The sequence below is a fragment of the Strix uralensis genome, chromosome 5, assembly GCF_047716275.1.
Source record: "Strix uralensis isolate ZFMK-TIS-50842 chromosome 5, bStrUra1, whole genome shotgun sequence".
Lineage (NCBI taxonomy): Eukaryota > Metazoa > Chordata > Aves > Strigiformes > Strigidae > Strix > Strix uralensis.
In genome coordinates this window covers 59,471,252-59,494,947 of record NC_133976.1, presented here as the reverse complement: position 1 = coordinate 59,494,947, position 23,696 = coordinate 59,471,252, and the positions used below count along the sequence as shown (strand labels likewise).

At 40.7% G+C, this 23,696-nt stretch overlaps 1 protein-coding gene across 1 annotated transcript in view; it reads right to left on the bottom strand.

The window, feature by feature from the left end:
• The window catches only part of MYH9 (myosin heavy chain 9), a 74,199-nt gene that overhangs the window by 4,668 nt on the left and 45,835 nt on the right, over positions 1 to 23,696 (bottom strand). The window contains exons 11-35 of the mRNA XM_074871275.1: positions 22,747 to 22,865; positions 21,533 to 21,685; positions 19,536 to 19,709; positions 18,537 to 18,710; positions 17,845 to 17,959; positions 15,289 to 15,482; positions 14,872 to 14,993; positions 14,426 to 14,495; positions 13,349 to 13,509; positions 12,532 to 12,640; positions 11,455 to 11,586; positions 10,605 to 10,811; positions 9,945 to 10,082; positions 9,324 to 9,447; positions 8,304 to 8,475; positions 7,516 to 7,728; positions 6,923 to 7,067; positions 6,198 to 6,404; positions 5,148 to 5,252; positions 3,770 to 3,922; positions 3,167 to 3,415; positions 2,342 to 2,554; positions 1,422 to 1,634; positions 906 to 1,067; positions 98 to 226 (exon numbers count right to left, since the gene is read on the bottom strand). Coding sequence (XP_074727376.1) covers positions 98 to 226; positions 906 to 1,067; positions 1,422 to 1,634; positions 2,342 to 2,554; positions 3,167 to 3,415; positions 3,770 to 3,922; positions 5,148 to 5,252; positions 6,198 to 6,404; positions 6,923 to 7,067; positions 7,516 to 7,728; positions 8,304 to 8,475; positions 9,324 to 9,447; positions 9,945 to 10,082; positions 10,605 to 10,811; positions 11,455 to 11,586; positions 12,532 to 12,640; positions 13,349 to 13,509; positions 14,426 to 14,495; positions 14,872 to 14,993; positions 15,289 to 15,482; positions 17,845 to 17,959; positions 18,537 to 18,710; positions 19,536 to 19,709; positions 21,533 to 21,685; positions 22,747 to 22,865 — 3,953 coding nt within the window. The remainder of the gene's footprint in view (positions 1 to 97; positions 227 to 905; positions 1,068 to 1,421; positions 1,635 to 2,341; positions 2,555 to 3,166; positions 3,416 to 3,769; positions 3,923 to 5,147; positions 5,253 to 6,197; positions 6,405 to 6,922; positions 7,068 to 7,515; positions 7,729 to 8,303; positions 8,476 to 9,323; positions 9,448 to 9,944; positions 10,083 to 10,604; positions 10,812 to 11,454; positions 11,587 to 12,531; positions 12,641 to 13,348; positions 13,510 to 14,425; positions 14,496 to 14,871; positions 14,994 to 15,288; positions 15,483 to 17,844; positions 17,960 to 18,536; positions 18,711 to 19,535; positions 19,710 to 21,532; positions 21,686 to 22,746; positions 22,866 to 23,696) is intronic.

Genomic DNA, 23,696 nt, shown 5'->3' with positions numbered 1-23,696 from the left:
AAAGGAAAGGAAATAACCACTCCAGCTTACACGGCTACACTTAGTTCTTGGCCAAAGAAAATGAACAAACCCTTGACTTGCAAGCATATTCCATTACCTCCTGCAATTGGATCATCTCTGCCTCCATGCTCTTCAACTTCTTCTCATTTTCTTTGGCCTGTGCCAAGATCTCTTCTCTGGAAGTACGTGTGTCCTCCAGTTCCCGCATGTAATCCTTCATTTGTGCCTGAAAAGGGAGAACAAAAAAAAGGATGAATTTCAGAGCATCCAAACTGGGTTTGTTTATCTTACAGGAAGTATGGAGAGGGAAAATGCAACTGGGATTCATTAATCTTCAGCTACCAAAAAGGTTGCTGTAGAAAGAAAAGGAACCATCCTTTTCCCATTTCACAAGTAAGAAGGAGAAAGAGTAATGGAAGCAAACAGGAACACTTAAATTGCAGGAAAAAAGAAAATCTTGTCAGGGGGAAGGGAGGGTCCAGGAACCTTTGTAGTGAAGCAGTGGAATGGACAACCTAGGCAGAATCTGGAGTTTTACCTAAGCACAGATCAGACAAAATATCTGCAGGAATTACAGAGGCATAACAGACCTGTCTCGGGGCAGGAGAAGGCCTAAGTGATATTTAAGTCCCTCTAGCTTTACAGCTCCATAATCCTTTCCAAAACCACCGACATGAGGCAAGCACTAGAGTAGACTTTCCCTACAGCTTGTCTCCCAGTGAGTTAAATAGGCAGATGGGGTTAGAAAGGTATTTGAAATGCCAAGAAATCTTTCACAGTAAAATGCTACAAGGTTCTCCTGCTCTTCTGACACTGATGCATGGTTCTCATGAGGTGAAATTTTGTATTCCATTTTGCTGGGTAAATGCTCTACACTGACAGCTAAAACAGTTGCAGCATCTCACCTGCAGTTTGCGGAGCTGCTTGATGGCTTCTTCACGATTCTTGTTAGCAGTATCTATATGGCTTTCCAAATCCTTCAGGTCCATCTCTAGCTTCTTCCTGGCAGCCACAGCCATAGAGCGCTGTTTTCGTTCGTCTTCCAATTCCACCTCCATCTCCCGCACCTGTATGGAGAAATACAGGCATCAGCATTCCAGCTTCTTGGTTTCCCAACAGCCAGTTTTCGCATCCCCCTTTCAAACTATACATAAATGCAAGCACGTGACTTGTTTTCATTCTTCCTGGCAGGGGACAGGGCTACCATTCCTCACTAATAAAGCTACACAGGTTCCTTTGATAGACATAGGCTGTTTGAACAATCATGCACACAAGGGGGAAAGTCTCTCACAGCTTTGCAGAGCTGCCTGGAGAGTTACCATTAACAAGAATCTGTGGATTGGCACTATCTGCCTAACCATCTTTGAACACAAGTGCCTTTGTGCACAGAACACTTTCAGGATTTACAGAGCAGTTCTTACTTGTCTAATCAGCTGTTTCTTCTTCTCTTCATTCTGTTCATCACGTCCCTGGAGGTCCCGGTCAAACTGTGCCTTCATGGCCTGTTGGTTCACTTCTAGCCGCAGTTTGGCATCCTCTGTGGCCTGCAGTTCATCCTCCAACTCTTCCAGCTGTGTCTTCATCTCCTCCACCTGCTGCTCCAGGGCTCGCTTAGCCTTCTCCAGCTCATGGACCTACAGCACAGTACCACACATGAGGTTTCCTCAAAGAGTGCAGACACTTTCACCTATCCTAAGAGCAAACAAGTCTAAGAACAGCCACTCACATAAGATGGAGTACAAGAACACTGCATCTGTCCCCTGTATTAGGGCAGAGATACCCGTCAAAGCCAGCTGCTCACATACCTGCAAGCTGCCAGTATGAATCACAATTACCTATTAGTTCTGGTCATCTAGGTGTGGTGGTGAGGAGAAAGAGAAAAGCATTTGTTAGCCCAGTCCTGGCCTACTGCAGACTTACCAGAGCTGGACACCTCTGGTTCTGACAGAATTCACGAAAATACATTTCGCCTCTGAATTTTTTCATTTCCTTCCTGCTTATCCTAAAATTCTTTGTCTTGAAATATTGGGGTTACTGTCTTCCATTGCCTGGCTAGTGCCTGTATTTTACACATCAAGCTCACATCATACCTTCATCTCTGTCACAACACCAGTTAATTTTCAGTTTGCTACTACTTTGTTTGGGTCATTTCCAGGTTTTTCCAACCCATCTTTCCTGCTTACTAATGTAATACAAACATAACATTCACAAACTCACAATGTGTCCAGTACCCTCTACTACATTTCTCTGTGTTCACAGTAGCATAAGCTTTTTGCAGTATTAAACTAACAGTATCACCTGGGTGACATTTCCTGCCCAGGTATTTTAACTTCATACTTACACTTTTCCCAACATCATCCTTGGAACTCATCAGGTCTTCCATCTCTGCACGGAACTGCTTATTGATTCGTTCCAGCTCAGCTTTCTGCTCTATGGCTTCTTCCAGGGCTCTGGCCAGGGAGAGGGCCTTAGTCTCCTTCTCACGGGCTTCTGCCTCAGCACGGTCCCTTTCTTCTGCATACTTGGCAGAGATGTTCTTCTCCTCTGCCAAAAGCTACAAGAGCACAGCAACAGTATTCTGAGAAATTATTGACAATTTTCTAACAAGGTAAACATGCATCTGTTCATTACTGCCATCTTAATAGTGTTCTGCCATGGATAGAAGGAACCAAGAAAATGCAGCTTCAAAGAATGAAGCACACCATCCCACCTTTAATAACCGCTGATGTCAAATGAACGAACTTCTGATTCCCTAGGCCTCCAGCCCATTACTTCTAACTTTCTCTCAAAGATGATCTACAAACAATGCTTTGAACTTGATCTTGGTCCTGATATAAATGTTATCTCTTTGGGAAAAAGAGCATCTCTAAACTTCTTATGCATGGAACAGAATTAATTTACTTCTGTGAAAGCTTATTTCTCCACTCTATATGCTATGCCTTAGTTAGAAATAAATATACATTCTCCAAGCAGCATTGCTTGGGTATTCTTAAAGCAGACCTATCAACAAGGCCAGGTTGGATGGGGCTTTGAGCAACCTGGTCTAGTGGAAGGTGTCCCTGCCCATGGCAGGAGGGTTGGAACTTTAAGGTCCCTTCCAACCCAAACCATTCTGTGATTCTATAATAAGATGCACCTACTGAATGCCCAGTGACTGAAGTCATACCTGATCAAACTTCTTCTGTTTCTTCTCTAGGTTGGAAACAATCTGCCGCTGATGATCCAGGTCCACAGTGAGGTCATCCAGCTCTTGCTGCAGGCGGGTCTTCGTTTTTTCCAGTTTGTCATACGCAGCTGTCTTCTCTTCATAACGCTGGTTCAAGCCCTCCAAGTCCTTCTGCAGCTTCTTCCTGGCTTCCTCTGCTGACTCAAGGCAGCCCAGACCATCATCCATCTTCTTCTTTGCATCTGTTGCCTGAAGGAGGGAAAAGATTGCATGTGAAGCCACGCCACAAATAATGCTATACGTAGTTTACCGGCACCAGAAGTTGAGGGAATAAGTCTGTTTATTTCCGAAGATATACTCCCCCCTCAAATAATAATATATGACTGAATTCCCAAAGGAATTCCTGGATAGAAATCTAGAAGCAATTCATATGATTATCATCAGATACTTCTTCATTTCATCTCTCACCAAATCGACAGGATCACCCTTTCCCAGAAAGGTTCTGTTATTACAAGTCAATTCTGCATTTAGATTTTACTCCCCTCAAGACAGACCTGCACTTACTCTCAAAAGTCATTGGTTTATGGGATGTAGACTCTGTACCTGTTGCTGAAGAATAGAGATCTGCTTCTCCAGGTTTCTCTTTGTCTCCTCTTCTTCTTCCAGTTGCTCTTTGAAACTGTTCTTCTCATCCTCCATTTGCTTCAGCTTAGTGCTGAGGCTTAGTTTTAGGCGAGTCTCCTCCTGCAGCAGCTCCTATAAAGCAAACACCTCAGTGGAATTCAGCACTGCTCCTTGGCTTTAAAGGCTCACAATCCTCACCCACTCTCTCCAGAATGAGTACTTTAGAAATTGAGTTTAAGTATGCAACTTATTTCACAGATAAGACAACCAAAGACAGAATTTAAATAATTGTCTTCCAGTGAGTCAGTATAGAACAAAATATTCAGAAGGATCCTATTCTCTCATACACTCTAATGACTAAAGTATACTACTTCACTACACAAGCCATCCACAGTCCTTTCTGGAGTCCTCTGAGTAGCACACAAAGCATTAAAACCTTTCCCAACAACAGCGTGACTGTACTCTGCTATGTGACTTTCTCCTATTCGGGTATCAAAGAAACAGACAACAGGCTAATATGATTTAGCATGGTTAAAAACAACGTCGGTCTTAACAGAATTGTAAGACACTGGTCATTTACCAACAATATTTATTGACTTATGCTGCCAGTGCTTGAGCTGACGATCTGTAGAGACTAGTAAGACCAGTCTTCAAACTAGTGCATAGTTTTTCTGTATTGTTCACTATCGTTGAGTCTGCTTTTTAAAAAACTAATAAGTAGACAGAACATCAATGACTGTTCAAGGTTACTTGGTATCTGAGGTTTGGCATGCTCTTCCTTTCCCTTCCAACCTTTTGCTTGGTACTCCATACTTTACTGAAAGAGTCATACTCTATTAACTGTAAATGGTTGTTTTATCCCAAAGTATAAGACTAAGCATGATTTTTTCCTAAAAAAACACCAAATTATTTGAATCTATCACTTTCCCAACATCCACTGGGAAATAAAATTTTCTGTTTAACTTTACAAATTCACTGGATATCAGACACAAAACCCCTGTCAAATACTGACTATGAAGACCTCAAACAAGAACCTAGCATTCCAATGCAGTTCTAGGATTAAAGAGCTCTCAAGCAGAAAGGTGACAGAGGAAGACTCTAAACGTAAATGTAAGACAGGGAAAGTTACATATGTTCCACATACTGAGGAAGCAGAAGGAAGATAAACAGCTTGTTTCTGCAGAAGTGCTCTCAATACCACGCAATATAACCCCTTAGCAAAAACCAGCCAGACCCAATCCTTTGAAGTGTTGCATACCCAGTATTTAATGATGTCCAGAGTGATTTCTCACTTTAAGAATTTGTAACTGACACTGGCTGCACCACACACAGATGCCTTGGATTCCAAAGCTCTCACCTGTGTATCCTGAAGCTGTGATTCCAGAGCAGAGAAGTCTTTTGCTAATTTGATTGATTTGCTGTCAGACTGGTTCAAAAGACCTGTGACATTGTCCAGCTCAACCTGAAGGAGAGATCAGAGTACCAAATGCATCAGCAAAAACAAAGCCAGGAACAGGTGAGCAACTACGAGACCCAAAAGTGAAAACTGAGGCACCTCTCAACAGTAAGGCATGTGTGTAGTCTCTCAGGGGAATGAATGCATAATTTCCAAAGTCCCAGGAATGAAATACGAGAAGTCAAAAAGAGATTTTTACCTGGGATCACCTCTGTTGCAACAGTCTTCTGGTTTTGGTTGTTTTGGTTTTTTTAAGGCCTATATGAGATTTTAGACAGCTGGCAAGAATTTTAAAAGCTTCTATTAAACTAACTCTCTTCGATTTTATACTATCTGCTTCAGGACTATATCCAGAGTCTCAAAATTACATTTTCATGCTCCAAAAGATAGTGCACATACCGGCGGTGCTCAACTTTTAATGACAACCTTCCATAAAGGAGAAGGCAGAAGACAATGCTCCGTTGTCCCCTTGAAGAAAGGAGGAGAAAACCCCAAATTTCAATATCATCCTTGAGCCACCCCTCATCACCATCAACCACGTTAAAAAGATTCAAGATGCTGTCTTCCAAATTAGTTACACAATCATCAGCCTGTCAGTGCCACTCTAGGTCCACAAGCAGCTGCATGTTTACACAATGGTACTGTATGAACTGCTGCATGTTGAAGGGGAGCAGACATACTAATACTTTAAGGCTTATAAAATTCACATGGCAACTTCACATTCTCAGGGCTGCTCATGATAACAGACATCAATCCAAATGTCCTGCCCTGGCAAAGAGTGAAGGAGTTTGCATACTCCTTGGGAAGCAAACTATGGATTTGCTTTTTGTAGGAACTTTATCCTCAGGAGGAAGAAGATTTTTGAACTAGCTATGTGGAGGTACCATCCTACAACCTCTTCTCTCCAGCCCTGGGCTGAATCAGAACCTAAAGAAAACCCATGCAACTCACCTGCAATTTGTTAACCCTCTCAGCCAGTTCGGTCTTTACTCTTTCGCCTTCTGTAAATTTCACCTGCAGTTCTTGGAGCTGAGCATCTACTTTTTTCCGCTTGTGCTCAGCATCCCCTTTGCCCTGCAGAAGAACCTTCACCTCATTGGACAGTTCAGCCCTCTCACTTTCCAGTGCTTGTTTTGCTTTTTCAAGATTTGCTTTCACCTGAAGAGGAAAAAAAAAAAACACAGCAAAACCCCTTAGACTTTAGATATGGCAGGATCCTTCCACTGAGTACATTTTTTTTTCCAACAAGCAAGCTAATGTTGCATGTTTAGCAGCTAAGTAGTAGACTGTTTACTCAGAAAAAAACCAATTTGAACAGCCTATTACTGATAAGCAGGAGACAACTGAACAGAGAAGAAAACAATACAGGAGATAGTCTTGCACCATCAGATTTCCAAATTAAAGATTGTACAAGTCAACAAGTGCTAGAAGTGAAAAGAATGTCTTGGCTATGCAGTCTGATGTGCCTGATGGGCAAAAAGAATGAATGCAACTATTTAAAACAACTTCATACATGCTTCATAGTGAAAATTGATCTACCAAGGGAAGAAGAGCACGTGTATCAGAAGCCTTGTATTATGAACACTTCATGTTTTTCTGCAGCTTTAAGACTCATAAAGCAGCCACCATTTCAGGGAGATTGACTGCTTTAGCCTTGTGTTTTCTGTTCCACATACCCGTTTGGTTTGTTCTAACTGCTCTGCCAGCTCTTCAATAGCTTGTGAATGTTTTTGCCTCATCTCTTGGATCTGAGCCTCATGAGTCTTTGCTTCATCTTCAAGGGTCTTCTTCAAAACCGTTACTTCTTGTTCTCTCTTTGACCTGCAAAATTCACGAATTCCATTTAGATGCCAAGAAAATAAGCAAACAGATGTGTATATCCACCAACAGCATCACTAATGCAGAAAAATGCCAAGGTCTGTTTAGCCCTACAAGCTATAAAGACACCTTTCCAAGTTAGAACTTAGCATTGCACCCTTCTTAGGTGCAAACTAGTAGCATTACTTTCAGGCTAAGTAGTAATAGCCCAAAAGTATGAATGTTTCAGGGGTATCACTAACACTATGGTTAGGGAGCAAATTAACTTTCTTACATCAGGTGAGGTAATGCAGTCTTGACTACTGCTTGCACACTACTTGCTTCTGTAGTCACTGGGGCTGCTAACCAGCCTACCCTGATAAAGGCAAAGACTTGCTTTGGTAAGAGACTGCTTGTGGCAACACATATTAAAGGAGTCAAAACTAAAACCAAGTAAGCAAGTTGGAGTTACCTGAGCTCTTGCTGAGCAGCTGTAGAATCTAGCGTATCTTCTAGCTCTGTTTTCAATGCTTCCAGCTCTTCTCCCAGATCCCGCTTCTGTTTTTCGGCTTTATTCCTGAATGCTCTCTCTGACTCCAGGTCTTCCTGCAGCTCAGTGATCTGGGATTCGAGTTCCCTGATCTTTTTCAGGGCCATGTTCTTCTGAGCTGCCTCTTCTTCCACCCTGTGTTCAACATAGGGTTTTGGTCAGAGCCAGATTTAAACCACATGTAAATTGAAACCACCTGTCCTATCAAGAATAATCAAGAAAAAAGCTGGTATTGGTCAGCTCTACAATATTACATTTAAAGTTTGATCCATATATCATGTACAAATTCTAAGTTCTATTTCCCAGTACTTTAGAGAGGATGATTAAAGAAGGGGACAGCAAGAGACTGACAACAAAATAAAGCAGAAGAGAAAGCACCATTTTACATTGAAAATTGGACACTTTACTGAATAGATGAACATAGCAACTACCAGACAGTGTGTTGCCACTACTTTTTAACCCCTTCTGAAATCGTACTGCTCCAGTGAGAAATGTGCTGTGCACAGTACATTCACAGTCTAGCTCTGTACAGAGAATGTAGCAATGAGCAGCAGTCAAAGAACTCTGATGCCAAGGACGTGGATCTTAACAATCCACAGGCTGAAATACAACAGCCACAGATTCCATTTAGTCCCTATTCCAAAGTGACACAAGACAAGAAATACTTCCCCCAGCCTGTGGTCTCTGAATCCCGCAGGTCAGGTTCTCACCTAGCTAAGGCTGCCTGCAGCTCCTCTTCCTTCTTGGCCAGCTGCATTTTGAGTTCTGCAATCTGAGCCTGCAGCTCAGCAATCTGGTCATGCAGATCACTGGAGTCCCCTTCAAGCTTTCGACGAGTCTTTTCCAATTCTTGTCTCTGCTTTTCTTCACGTCGCAGACGTTCTGATGGAGATTGGGACACATTAAGTTACACGAACAACACGTGCTCAAAGAACATTGTATGAGCAGAGAAAATAAAGCTAAGCAATAGTTTCTTTCCTAATAATACAATTGTCCAAACTGGAGCTGGAGTGCATTATTCTGTCAGGACCTATACGTGCAACTGCCCCTGCATTTTGCCCTCAAAACATGACTGGGCAATTTTCCTTTTTCTCATCTCACAGCCAAACCTCCTTCCCTCCTTTCACTGTAGTAAATAATGCCAGCACAATGCCAGTCTCTCCCAACACCCACACCGCCCAGGCATCAGCATCACTTAATGAGTGCTCAACACAAGGTCTGCTCTCCCTTTACCGAAACTAAATCACCTGGCTCCTGCTGTGTTAACCTGGGCAGTCTCCAGATGAAGAGCCTCTAGCTTGAACTCTGAAGAACTTGTGCAAACAGTATACCAGAAACAGCACTAACCCTGACAGATTGATGCTGCTGGAAGTAGAGAAGTGGAGACACTTCCACAGCAGGTGAAGAAAGAAAACCAGCCTCTCTTCTCCATTGGCCTGCTACTTTGGAGAGGATTTTATTTAGATCAAGGGCTCAGCTGACAAGGCACATAACCTTAAGGCACATAACCTTCAACCAGACACTGAACAGCTCTATCAAACTGATCAATAGCATACACACTATAGACTAATTTTTAACCCCTCAGAAACTGGAGCAGACTAGAACTCTAGAAATGAAACTGAAGTTCAACAAATTTTTACAAGAAACCACCTAAAGCTAAACAGGTAAGTCCTCTGCAGGATCTGCCTTTTAAAAAAAAAAAACAAAACAAACCAACAAATGAAAACCACCTTCAAGGTCTGTGATCATGGCCTCATGCTTATTCTTGAGTTTGGCTAAACTCTTAGACTTTTCCTCTTCCTCTGTCAGGTTTGTTGTAAATTCAGACATTCTGTCTTCCAACAGTTTCTTCTCCTGCAGAATTGAGAAGGTAGTGTGAAAGCAGTTACTGGAATTACAGGAGATGTTTCCAGAGCTGACTATGCTTCAAGATGTCAATGTCATGAGTGCTTACTCCTGCTACAAGGAAACTTGGAATGAAAGATATCCTTCCACAATTACAGGTAGTGTTCAATTAAATAGTTAAAGATCTGTCTTTGACAGCCCTTCCAAAGGTGAAAGAGAAGTCTGTTTATGAAATATATTGCTATGCCAAACAGTATCAAGTCATCAGAAAACGTTTGCTCATAGATTGTTATTTAGTCGAGGCTATTTAAGTATCATACAATACTGACTTGTAAAGAATACAGGCAAGCAGCTAATTTCAAAAATTCAGGTCAGGCTTGTCAAAGACAAGACTGAATTAATTCGTAAGTTTCCCCGTAATATGGGAAAGGTCAGCCTTTGGTGAGTGGCTCCAGGAGAAACACCTGTGCATATTTAGCCTGTGTAAAAAGCTGCAGGAGTCCTACCTTAGCCAGTTTGAGATTCTGATCTTCCAGAACTATCACATCTTCTTCCAGTTTCTTCAATTTGGCCTCTGTAGTCACTTTTTCTAGTTGCAACTTCTGCCTTGCACTTTCCTCTTCTTCAAGCTGCTCTTCTAGTTCCTTCAAAACACCCACAGAAAAGCAAGGCATTTGTCAGTGCTGCTCACTAATCAATGTAACAGCACAGTAACAATACTAGAACTTGGAAGGTTTCTTTACCCTTCTTTCAAGACATTATTAGTACTTTCCAGAAGTGACACCTCTATCATGACTTAGTGCAACACACTGCATTCTAACAGACAAGTTTTCTAACAGAATAAACAATGCTATTTTGCAAAGAAGAATGCTACCATTCCTAAAACACCTGGTTTAAGCAAAGACTTGTCTAATTATTTAACAAGTGGCCATCATCTTCAAGAACGAAACAGCTCATGCCAGATGACTGACTGAACCCCTCAGGCTCAGCACCAGAATCCCAGTGATCGCTGTGTTCTATTGATATTTCCACAGATAGATTTTTCTATGCCTTTTTTTTTTTTTATTGTTCTCTTTTTCCTGTTTCCCTCCAAGCTGAGACAAAAGAACCACCCTAACCCTTACTATCTTCTTTACTGACAAGAGGCAGCATTCCTAAGGCATTACCTGGATGTTCTGCTGCATTTTCTTCTTTTCAGCCTGCAGATGTTGACACCGTTCTTCCTCTTCCTCCACTCTTGCTTCCAGGTCATGACATATCTCCTCCAGTTCTTGTTTCTTTGCTGTCAGGCGGGCTCTTATCTCCTCAGCTTCAGCACAGAGTTCAGTTTCTGCTTGCAACTGTTCCTGCAGCTGCATCTTCTCTGCCATTAGCTACATTGGACACAAAGGCAGAAATAAAACAAGCTCCAATTTACCAAAGCACTTAGCAGTCCATGTTAAGTGAAGTTATGTGCTCCAGTGTTCCACAGTTAAAGTCTTAAACATTGCAGCAGTCTCCTGCTGCTAATCAAAAGCTAAATATCAAAACATAGCTTTTAAGTGTTTGTTCTCCTTCACAAACCATGCACTGCAACCACATATTACATTAGCCTTAACAGATTTCTCAAGACCATTTGAAATAAGGACAGTGCCTAGTTTTCCCCTACAAAAGTAACACAAACAATTATCAGCCCTACAGAAAAACAACCCTGCTGCCACCTTCTGTGTTCCAAACAAAAAGGGTTCCATCAATGATGAGGGTGAATTCAACCAGCTCGCTATAATACTCAGCCAAAGGAGACTTTGCATAACAGCTATATAGAAGGGCAATAGACAGTCACCATACAAAATGCTGGAGGAACGGAGGTGGGAGGAAGGGCAAGGGAAATTGAACAAGATGGCAGCCAAGTCACATTTTTCAACAAGTTGGAATCCTGCAGCTTGTCCATTTGACCAATAAAGCAAAGGAGATGCTCCCAAGCAGTTGGCCAGGTCAGAGAAAATAACTTTTACACATTAAGATTTGCAAACTCACCTGGGCCTGGAAGGTCTCCATCTCACTCAGTCTATTTTCTGCAGCTAGCTGCTTCTCCTTGACCTTTATTAGTTCTTCTTCCTTGGCCATCATCTCCTCTTCCTGTCTGCTTACTTGCAGAAGGGGCTTCACCTGAAAGGGAAACCAAGGGAATGAGATGTGCATAAGGAACAAAGAAAACACAAAGAAATGATCTATACTTGATAACCATTGAATAAAACAATATTTTAGATAAGTGTCATATTTGAAGGACTGACCAGTTGTTTTGTTGTGAACACTGGGAGGATCATAGAGGACTAGATATCACCTACTCTGCCAATAACACACTTTCTGCCTGCCCAACTTTTCCTCTAGAATGGGATGCATCAGAAAAAGGATGGGTAAATTCCAGACCCTCAAGGGCTAAGTAGTAATAACAGAAGAATAAAAAAGTTGCCATACAGTAGGGAAATTCACAGGTAGGTCAAAATAAACATAAAACAACACCTGTCTCTGTGCTCTCCCATCAAAAACCCTTAGAAGCCATTTCATAGTAAAAAGTTTAAACTCTGCTCTCAACTCTCATTTAGCTGCAAAGTCTCATGGCTAAAAGCAAGAAATCCCATACATTTAGAAGAAAAACCATTTCTTCATGTGCTCATTTTTATAAAGGTAAAGTATCTACAAGTCTAACATCAAGATCAGACCTCAGTGCTTTTCCTTTGCTTTTACAACTGTGGAGAAAGAGATAAGCCATCCCCATATTAACAATTTTTAGCTAGCTAAATTGACTAGCCATGTTGACTCTTTGAAGTGTCATACCACCAAAGCAAGTGATCCTCTTACTCCTCTCAGGTGTAAAGCATTAAAAGATGACTTCTGCTTTTCTACAACATTACTTGGATATAGTCTTGCACTTGGTTTATGCAGGCATACTGTGTAGCTATAAAATATGCTATGATATTCTCTGCCTAAATGAATCAAGGTGTAGTTGTAAGCCAGCCCAATTGTAGAGGAAGTGATTTTTGTGGTCTGGTTCAACCTGAGAAATTGAAATTGCAACCGAACTGTCAAAATTGCAAAGGGAAAAAATATTACCTTGGTGAACAACCTCCACCATTGCCAGTTCCGCAGTTTCAAATAGGCAGCACAGTTCCTCTGAAGCACTTTCATGGCTGTCAATTGCTGCTGGCGTTTGGCAAAGGCTCTGCAAGGTAAGTGGAGGTCAGACAAAGGAACCCACAGCAGCAACAATTCTCTCCACCAAGCCCTTTCTTAGATACCTCTAAATTTTTACTTTAGACGGTTTCCTCCTAGAAAACCAGCAACATTTCTAGTAAACTTTCTCTATTTTTTCTAGTCTTCTCTGCTCAGGTAAGAGCGGTTATCCTTTCCTTTATTCAATTTCCTATTTAATTAAGTTTTTCCCTAATGTCTTCTAATCTGAAAAGCCTCACCATTTTAACTTCAAAAAAGGAAGATATGAAACAGAGGTGTGTTTTCCTGCCAATCTGACTGATACTGCTTTTATTTTTAGAACTGTACCTAATACCTTAAGAGAAATCCTACACCTCCTGGATCAGTATTGTACTAAGACCTTTTCATTTTCACATTTGCAGGTTGCAGCACTTCTGTCAAAATCTTTGCCTGGCGCATAGTATTTCTATAGAGAGGAATACACTTTACTGCTCTGGTAGTACATGGGATAGAAACAGACAGAGTTTCTCACAGGTGCCAGAAGTCCAGCATTGCAGAGATCAGAAAAACCTAAACCACCATCAACGTTATATACGACAAATAAATCGTGGCCTTCCTGACAAAAAATAATTTCTAGTCAGCTTTTTCTGAAGAGAAACTTATACCTGAATGGGAGAAATACACGTTTATAATGTACTTTACAAAATATGGTCCTTACTTTCTAGCCAGGTAGCCTCTGCAGCATGCTTGGAAGCCAATAATGACATCTGTGATCTTCAGGTCTCTCTCTTCTTCAAGATGAGCAAGGACTCCAGCTCTGAAAAACACTTTACTCTGTCCAATTCGGTAAAGGTTGGAATCCAGCTCCAATGCTTTGATCTAAAATGAGAGAGAGAAGAATTCATCTCCTGCAAAGACTGCTTCATGTGAAAAATCACGAAACATATTTGTGTGTCATGCCTGTAAGATAACCCTTCCCTACAAAGAGCCACTCAGACCAAAGTTGCTAGTTCCCAATAAAGTCCTGTCCCAATTAGAGGAGTTGGAGCTCAACCAAGCACAGCATGAAACAGAGGTGACCAGAGACAGAAAATATGACAGAAAGCATTGTTTAATACACCACCACATCAAGTACCCAGAACTACAAGGATACTGTGAGGAACATATGCCTAGTCCCAATAGCCCTCTTCCTTTCCAAAAGGAATCACATCTGTTGATCCCCTCTATTTATTTTTTCCCAGGCCTAATCTTTGTCAGAAAAAGGCACTCCAACCAACTTTCCTGTCCTTTAAAGAATTTGCTGTCAACACTTATAATAGTTAAGAGGAATAAGGTAGAAAGACAGAAGAAAAGGGAATCCCTCACAGTTGAATTCAATTCAGTCTCCCCTAGCCTTCAAGCTACAGAGCCACAGATTTCCCTTTGAAGCAAGCAATTCTGCAGAAATGCCTTCACTCGCATTTTTCATCAGCAAGCCATTACAAAAAGTTTGTTGAAGCTCATACTTTAAGCATGTGCTAAAGGTAACATAAGCATTTTGATTATATGAATACTGCTGGCATCTCAAAGTGGTAACAGAAAGATCTTCTGCCCAGGATTATCAAACCTCATGCTAGTCAAAAGCCTCCATCTCCGAAGTCAAGACAAAGGTTTTGCACCCTCCTTCTCTCAGATAAAACATTTGACTTTGGAATTTTGGTCTGTGAGTATAAGATATTTAACATGCACAACTCCAATTTCCAAATCACACCCATAAAGTTTATTCTATTCAAGTAGAGTTTATGGGATGTCTTACCATCAGCACACAAGCCTGCTTTCCATCCATAAATCCTTTGGGAATTGCATTTGGAGTTAAGATTTCATATCTGAAAAGGAGAAAACATTAGACTAGTTACACAAGTATATTTGAAAACAACAAACAAAAAAAAAAATCAGTAATGCGTTCCTACGCCATCATGACTTTGACAGTTTATGGTCTTGTTAGAAGAAAAAAATTGCACTTCTAGACAGATTATGAAGCAGCAGTCTTAGATGGGGTCCTCTACACCTCACCTTAACTACATGCTTACTAGAGAAGTCAAAGATGCTTTTGGGAGGCTTTGTGATAGAGAATACTGAGGGACAGATGTGCTGCCTTTGAAAACAGTGACAATCTAGTTGCAATAAAATACTTCCATTTTTGTGCTTATGTCTTAACTTTGCCAGGATAAAGACTGCTTCAGATTCTTTTCTAGGCCTTACCTTTGCCTGAATTCCTGGAATACAACTCTGTTGGGGAAACCCTGACGACAAATACGGATTCCTTCCAGCACTCCATTACAGCGAAGCTGGTCGAGGACCAAGTGGGGATCTAGTTTTCCAGCCTAGTGAGGAAAAGTATATTTTATAAATACCACAAAGCTTTTGTAAGAGGGGCTTACCCCTTGCCTCCTCTTTTTTGTAAAGCAGCCAGTTCTCTCTTTTCCAGTTAGAAGCAACAAGAACTGCAAGGACCTGTCTCCAAAATTTTTGTAAGTATACAATTATTTAGGATGACCTAAATAAAACAGGACGTCTATAAAATCTCTTGCAAAACCTGACAAAAGGTAGCAACCCAGCCACATGCCCCAGGAAGCCCAGGTAAGACTGCATGGGCTGCACTGTTAGAACTGTCTTTACCTTTTTCTCATGGTTGGGGATAATGCAACGGACAAAGTTGGGGTTGGTGTTCCTCAAGGTAGCCATCAGTTTAGCCAGCTGTTCTTTATAGAGTTGTCCCACTGTTCGGAACATACCCTTCCTGGTTTTAAAGGCCCCTGGCAATGCTGTATCTGACATACCAGCTACCTGATCCAGTCCAACAATACGGTCAACTAGAGAGAGCACAAGAAAGAGTGTTAAAATTCTGCCACAAACAAAGGAAGCATTGGAACATACAAAGAACATCTGGGTAGAACAGGATAAATGAGAGGAGCTGCAGGATCCTTTTTGCTTCATCTTTACATAGATGTCGATTCCTGTACAGATTTTGTGCAGGGATAGGAGCAGGAAGGAAAGGAAAAAAAAGCAACAGCTCACTACAGGAAGTTTGAGTGATGGAGTCAAACTTACTCCCAAACATATTCTACTGATGCTCCGGAAGTGCAATCTAGAGGTGAGTTTCAGATGCTTCTGCTTGCTTAGGTTACAATGAAAAACAACAAACCAAGAGTTCTAGCTGCTAGCCCAGCAGAGTCAACTACTGGTTTACTCTGACCCAAAAGGGGCCGCAGTTAGAGAAAAAGCCCAGCTTCACTCTTGCATTAGAAGCAGAATTGCCATGACCAGTGATCAGAAAAGCTTTATCTACTTGTAAACTCAGCAAACATGGTAAAAGGCATGATAGAAACCAAACCTCAAGATACCAGTTTGAGTTATTTTTGGAGTACAAGTATTCTATGACAGAGACATGGACAATACCACTAGGAGAAAGTCAAAACTTCCTGCCCCAACAGTTTCTCCATTATGCCACGGTGACATGCAAGCACTGATGAAGCTATCGCCCTGATGGGTGCACTCCACAGATCCCTTTTTTCAACAGAAGTCGGTCAGATCTGAGAGTAGCAGGGGCAAGAAGAAACTAAAGCATCACTTTTTCCCATTGCTCTTCTACACGGAGATAAAAATTCACCCACCCAACCAAAACCAACTGTACTGCTGTAAATTTCCACACCCTCAGTACATTTTTACTAAGGGCTTCAAGCTACTACTTCGCTTTATCTTTAGTGGTTGGCTGATGACTACACTCAGGCTCCCAATCTTCACTTCAGAAAATACATCAATTTGTGCTCAACTGGCTTCTGATTAAAAAAAACTGCTAAGAGAAACACTTACCAAAGAAGAAACAATAAAGGATGCTCTGATTTACAGCTAATATTTGTTTAGAACTGCTCACTTCTAGAGCAGCTGTTAGAATAGGGTCAAGGTTGTCTTATCAGAAAGAAAAGAAGGTTATGTTACTATATGACATCACAGGGAAATCCACAGAAGAGTGTCCCAGATTGCAGATGGAACAATCCTCTTACAAATCTTGAGCCCTGCAATCTACATCAAGATAGCAAAAAGGACAGTCACTTGCAACAGAAGATCCAGCTAAGAATAACAAATGAGAACTGATGAGATGTGGTTCAGTTGACATTTCAAGTCCAAAAGGAGTCTCACACAACAAAGGCCTTGTAAGGCACAAGTTGCTGACAGCCATTTTTCATACAGCACAAGTTCCTTTGCCAAACTAACTTTCTTTTAAATGATCAGCAGCTGAAGTCAAATCTCAATACTAGAATCAATGTTAAACTGGATTTCAGTTTAAACGCAGTCTCAGAAATCTTCCTTCCAAATCTTGCAAGAAATACAGCCTTAATAGCTCTACGTTCAAGCAGTTGACAGGGATTTACTTTTAGCTATTCCTATGCAAGTCTTGCAAGAGCAACCTTTAGCACCTGAATATGTCCATATTTTTCTTGTATCCACTTGCAAGGTGAGTTTTGCTTTTGTTTTAAAGTCAGTGAGGAGCTACTAGCACAAAGCAGAGGAAATGAACGAGACAGACAAGCAGGTATGACAAAAAGACAAAGAGAAGTTAACGGAAGCATTTCTTGCATGGTTCTAGGATGCATTACACACATGACAACAGCTGGGTTTCTCAGTCACCTGGTTCTAGATGAAGAATAGGAAAGTGTTGATAGAAATAGGCTCTCTGAACGTTCTGCATCTCTGCAACAGACAGAGACGTCAAAGAAAACCCACCACAGAAAGTGACAGCAACAGTAAGACTCAAAAGCAAATAAACCCAGAGAAGATAGAGTAAAATATTCAACAACACTGCAGAAAGAACAGACTAGTTGCAGGACTGAAAACATAGATTCAACCTCAGATCTTGTGTTTGAGTATAGCAGCTGTGCAAGCTGCTGGGACATAATGGGTGCACTCGTACTTTACCCTGGCATTCTTGGTTTCAGGAAAGAATTGCCATCTTTGCAGCAAGCTTAACATACGTTGATGCAAGTGAACTTTTCTCTAGAGTTACAGTGAACTTTTAATGAAATACCATGATCTAAGCAAAGGATGTTCCAGATAATCCTCATCTTGGTGGCTTAGTCTTCAGGGGAAAAAGCAACACAGCTCACAGACTTTTGATGATCAAACTCTTCCACATAAAACATGAGAAAACAAATGAGATTAAGTTTAATTACATACCATCTTTCCACAGCTCAGAGACAAACTTATCCGATGACTGGTGGAGAAGAGTTGCAATGTTATCATTCAGTGGATCCATGTTCTTCATCAGCCATTCATCTGCTTTATAATCCACCTGGAGAAGATAAGCACATCAAGAAACTTGGGGGGATTTTCTGCAGCACAAGGTGCAACAAGATCCTGTAAAGTCTATAAAAGTAGCACTGAGGTTTACACAATCAACAACAGGTTACCTAATCATTCTTGGATTTGCCATCTAAGCAAACATACCTACAAATTTCAAACCCTAACAAACAGCTGCATGTTCTGTTCTGTCAGTAAAGGGAATAGATCTGCAATACTAGTTTGCACCACCCAGAGTGCGACACAAAAACCAACTGCACTGCAACATCATTTTTGGTGATGAAGTCTTGATGCAAGTTTCTGAAAAGTATCTCCAATCTCACCAAGTCACTGAGAACAAATTAAAATTGGTGTCAGTTTGACATATCTTCAACTATACATGTATTACTTGCAGGCAAATTCCCTTAGGCCCTGTAAGGTCCACAGCAATGGAACAACTTCGTGAAATCTTCCACTGGATTCCCATAGGCAGACATTTTGATAAGTAGCCATTTCTAAGAAGCAGTGGTTATGCATTAGAAAATACAGCAGATATTCCAATGTTCACATTTTAGCTACTAATTCTTTACCTTGCCAGCATAATGTATGATACAGAAGTCAGCTTTGTCTTTCAGCTGTTTTGGCTTCTGAAATTTGGGGTGGGTGCCTTGCTCTTGTACAACTTTTTCCACAAAACTTTTGTCTGTTGCTTTTGGGAACCAGCACTCTTCATCCAGCAGGGCCAGTATACCAGGAGGCCCAGCCTTAAAGAAGGGAAACATCAAAACATCATTAAATACATGACTACACCAAAAATTAACACCTTTAGATGGCTAAAAAAAAACCAAAACAAAAACAAAAAAACAAAAGCCACCAAACAGGACACCTAGGCCTGATCCCCATCACATTCACCTGTTGTGTGGTATCAGTTCAACTACTTCCATACTAATAGAAATCACTAAAAATTCTTCAAAATACTCATCTGAATTCTGAACATTTTTATGAGAAGGTCTCTTCCATGACATTTGTCTAGGTTGTTTTATGTGGAAAAAAAAATCTTTTTAATAGAAAGAACACTATCACACTGTTCTCCAAATATCCAGGTGTCTAAACACAGAAGACCATAGAATATTTCACAAACTAGTCCTTACTATTGGAACATCTACTATTAAATTTACAAATTTCCAAGTTTCATTAGAGCGGAATGAAAGCAAGAGAGATTCACAGCTTCTCATCACACTTACAGTTAAGTAAGGAAGTTCACACTACTTATAGTAAGCCACACATACATCTAGCACTATGCAGATCTACACAAATGAAGACAATTTTGCGAGAGGAAAAAGTGGCTGACTAGGTCTGTTTTCATGCAATATTTCCTACAGAACTGATACCAACAGATTTATTGGTGACATACTTTCAGACAAAGAGGAAACTGTTCACTTCTGCTTCTAAGCATACCACAGTGTCAGTAGAGGATTACAAAAATCTAGAAAGCTAGTTCCAGTCTATGGGTAGGGGTTATGTGCTCAATGACAAAATTAGCACAGCCATTTCTTCCTTGCTGCTCGATGGTAGAAGAACAAGCTTACCGGCTTCTCTATGAGATCAATGCAGGGCTGCAGATCCAGGCCAAAGTCAATGAAATTCCACTCTATGCCCTCCCTCTGGTACTCCTCTTGCTCCAGAATGAACATGGTGTGGTTAAAGAGCTGCTGCAACTTTTCATTTGTGTAGTTAATACACAACTGCTCAAAGGAGTTCAACTAATGAAGAAAAAGGTAGAAAGATGTTCGAACAGTTGCTTTTGAAGACACACCTACTATCCTCTTAGCACAAAAGATCACATCTATAGTTCAGGAATTTAAGCTAGTGTTCTGTATGGGCTGGACAGCCCTTCATGAATAGCCCTATTTGCTTATGAACTGCCTTTTATGTCACATGACACTGCATCAGTGCTGCAATCCCTAGGGAAGTTCATACACACTGCTCCTCAGACTTTGCAAAAGAATGTTTAGTTGTGAACAGCAGAACTACTGCAGCTACTTAACCCAGGAAAGAAAAGACTCTGGTTTTCTCACAAACTCAAAGCTGGCAAGTCATTTTCATAGGAAGATGAAGCAACAAAGCCTGAAGACAAATTCCTAAAAGCATGTGGACTGGAAAGTCCCTATTTAAATCCTCATATATAAAATCAGAGCAAGAAAAGGTAAGGGAAATTTCTTCAACATCTCCAAATTTCTTCAAATTGTAAGGACAAGGTAAATAACCCACAGTGCATTTTCATGTTAGATCACACTAAATATAATGCAGCTGCTAAAGAGAATGGTCCTGTTCTTCCTCCATGTTTCAGTAACTCCTAACCATGTATTTCCATTCCCCTCCTTTACATGAGATCCAGCAACCATGAAACCAAAGGTAGACTGATCAGAGATGGGGAAGGAGAAATAAAATAAAAAAACAACTTTTCTGTGTCTACGTTCTCTATTTCATGGATTGTTCCATTTCACTTTGCAGCTGCACATGAACTAGATCCAATGTAACACAGGTTGATAGGAGGTGCCTGGCTGGAATAATGGCAGGATAGTTTGGCAGGATCTTTTCTGATGGCAGCCTGTGGTTGCTTCAGACTAAGTAAAATGCAAAGCCACATTCTAAAATCATTGTTTCATACACATCATGGTTTGGCCTAACAGTTCACTGCCACCTGTAGAGGGAGTTCCCACTTCCCCTCTTTTCCATCTCTCCCTCAACTTTCCTTCAGCTCTTCCTTGTCTACATTTATCTTGCATCAGTTTTTATGCTCAGATTCCCCTTTGCAGACTGATTCAATTATAAAACACCCTAAGAAAATAAAAACAGGGCTAACGAGGTGAACAGTACAAGCAATTGCAGCCAGGAGCAGCAAAGGGGAAAGGACCAAGTTCACTCTTTGTCCACACCACGGAGCCACTATTAAATTCGTTTAGCTGTATGTGAAACCACACTCTGATCCCAAATTTTCAGACTTTTTGCAAAAAGGAGCATACAAAGGTCAGAATTTATGTTGGATCTGATTTGGTCTACCCTGTCTTTGTCTTTCCAAAACTCATCAGCAGTAAGAAACCATTTCTAACAATTTTTAATGACACTAATAGGTTTCAGTGGGTCATCCCTTAAATGTTGTGGGACAGACTAACGGGACATAAAATTTTAAGTGCAGTGATGATCCATAATTCTACATGACATTTTAAAAGACTCTTTTGTAGGTTAGCAAACTCTTAAGGTGTGAGCTATAAAGAATCAAGAACACCTGGAACTGTGAAATTAAAATAACTTTAACGCACGTACCAAAAAGTATGTAAGCACCAGAATATACAGCAATAAGATAAAATATTTGCAGAATACATAATACGCTACGGCAATGAACCACTGAAGTTATTAACTAACTTATCTGACAGTTCCCATCAGCAAAGATCTCAAACAACAGAAGTGGAATATACATCCTTTCCAAAACTATAGTGTTCTTTTCCAGTTTTAAACAGATTTCCTTCAGCAGTCTTTGCTCCATGGTAACTGTGCTGAGTGCAAGGACCTGACATCTCCTTACCTCAAAAATCTCAAAGCCAGCAATGTCAAGGATTCCAATGAAGGATGCACCCTGTCGCTTGGTCTTATCCAATGCTTTGTTGATACGCATAACCAGCCACCGGAACATACGTTCATAAGTGGCTTTAGCTAGTGCTTCAATGGCAAAGTCAGCCTAAACAGAAAAAAAGACAAAGATCAGGAGTTACATTATAATCCAAAGGAAGGCACGGGTTACACTGTTTCGGCATCTAATGGCCCAAACTCACTGAACAAGGCTCATTGCAGAAGTTATTCTCAATGAGAAGTAGATGGCACAGCAATACTCCATAAAGAAGACCAAAGAATTTGTCTTAAATTAGTGTGTCAAAGCCACATTTCAGGATCCTGCCTGTTGGAGAAATCAAGGCCTGGTATTCAAGAAAGAAAAATGATGCCCAGTCACCTCCAAAGACTATAGTAACATAGCATGTTTCACAGGCCCAAAGAAAAGCATTTAAATTATTTTGTAATTTAGGATTTGTGAAGCCAAATCCCTCCCTCCCGTGCCATTACCCTACCTGTGATTGACACAAAAATACTATGTATAGTAAGAAATTAAATATCAGAATGGAAAGGTAGCACGGAAAGGTAGCTTGTGACTATTTCTAGACTTCACTCTTCCTAATCCCTTCCATGTTATGGGGGCTTGTTTATTTACGCTGAGAATAAGGATGCGTTCATAAAGAAGCCGTGCAGTGGACAAGCACAGGGACTTTGCTCCATTCAGGAGGGCACTAGCTCCTAGGTCAGGTCTCATTTAGAGGACAACCTGATTCAAGAATGTTACAAAATTTACAATCAGTTTCAAGGGTCAGCAGCAAATTCTTCCACCCTAGTAGTTGACCTATTCAAAAATTACAGCAACCTGAAAATGTCATCCTTGCATACAGCACTAAAGGAACGTACTTCCTTGGGACAGCCAGTCACCAAAATTAAGAGACTTGCATTCTCTTTTGGCTTTTTTTCTCCTTTCAGATGAGAAAGTGCTACAGGGGCAGGGTGATTTCAATCTTTATACAGATCAAGTGAGCAAATACTAGGAGCAATATGTATGCTGCATTATTCAAGTGTGGTTGCCATACAGTGCAGTCATAAAGATGGTTATTAAACACTACAGAAACCTCTAATACATGTTAGCTTTGTGGCAGCAAGATTAAAGACTAAAGTACTTGTTCATTTTTAGAGAATGCACACCTGCTCTTTGGTCTGAGCTTTCTGGACATAATCTCGTCCAACTTTGATGCGAGGAGTCAGGATACCTCTAGTGAAATCCGTCACATTGATACCCAAAAGGTGAGACACTTTCTGAGCAGCTAAAGACGGTAAGAGGAAACAACAAAGAGATTAATGTTCTTTTGTTTTTCTTACAGTAATACGCAAACGTAAAACATTCCTGCAACTGCCTTCCCAAGAGAGTCATGAAACAGCTTACAGAAAATGTTAAATTAAGAACAGGTTGACAAGACAAAGAAAGGTATCTTCAAAACAAAAAAATCCCCAAAAAACCTCTTGCAACCCATACTACAGGTTATTGAGTTTCTCCAGAAGCCATGAGAGTCAATCTGAAGCAATACTCTCATACCATTAAGTCACAACACGGAAGTTTTAGAAAGTTCATAGTCTGTACTCAATTTAAAGATACATCAGGTAACGGATTTGTTAATCAAGCTAATGGTTCTGTCTTCATTTACAGATTAGTCTTTGAGGCAACTCTGTATTTCAGATTCAAGATCCAAAACCCAAATGGCTTACTCTCCTCCCCAAAATGCCATTTAGAGCATATTTTCCATAATAATAATAGTAGCCAAAAATATAAACACTTAAAGATAAATTAGCAACCTCTTGTATTTCTGCAGTACATCTATAATGAAGGTCTAAGAGTTAAGTCTTCCAACAGATAGCCTTCCATCATGTGAAACATTGTACGAATGCATCAATGGGCAGTGCACTTAGAATAGTACACATACTTTATACCCTCCACATAACTATCCACCTTACTCTGAGTTACAAGTCTACCTACAAAGTCAGCAAAGAACATTCCTTAAACTCTGATAATAGAGGTTTGTAGGAGCAATCATTCCTAGCTTGGTTAAAACACACACACACTACATATTCCAGTAGAGTAATTCTTTTCATCTGGTCAT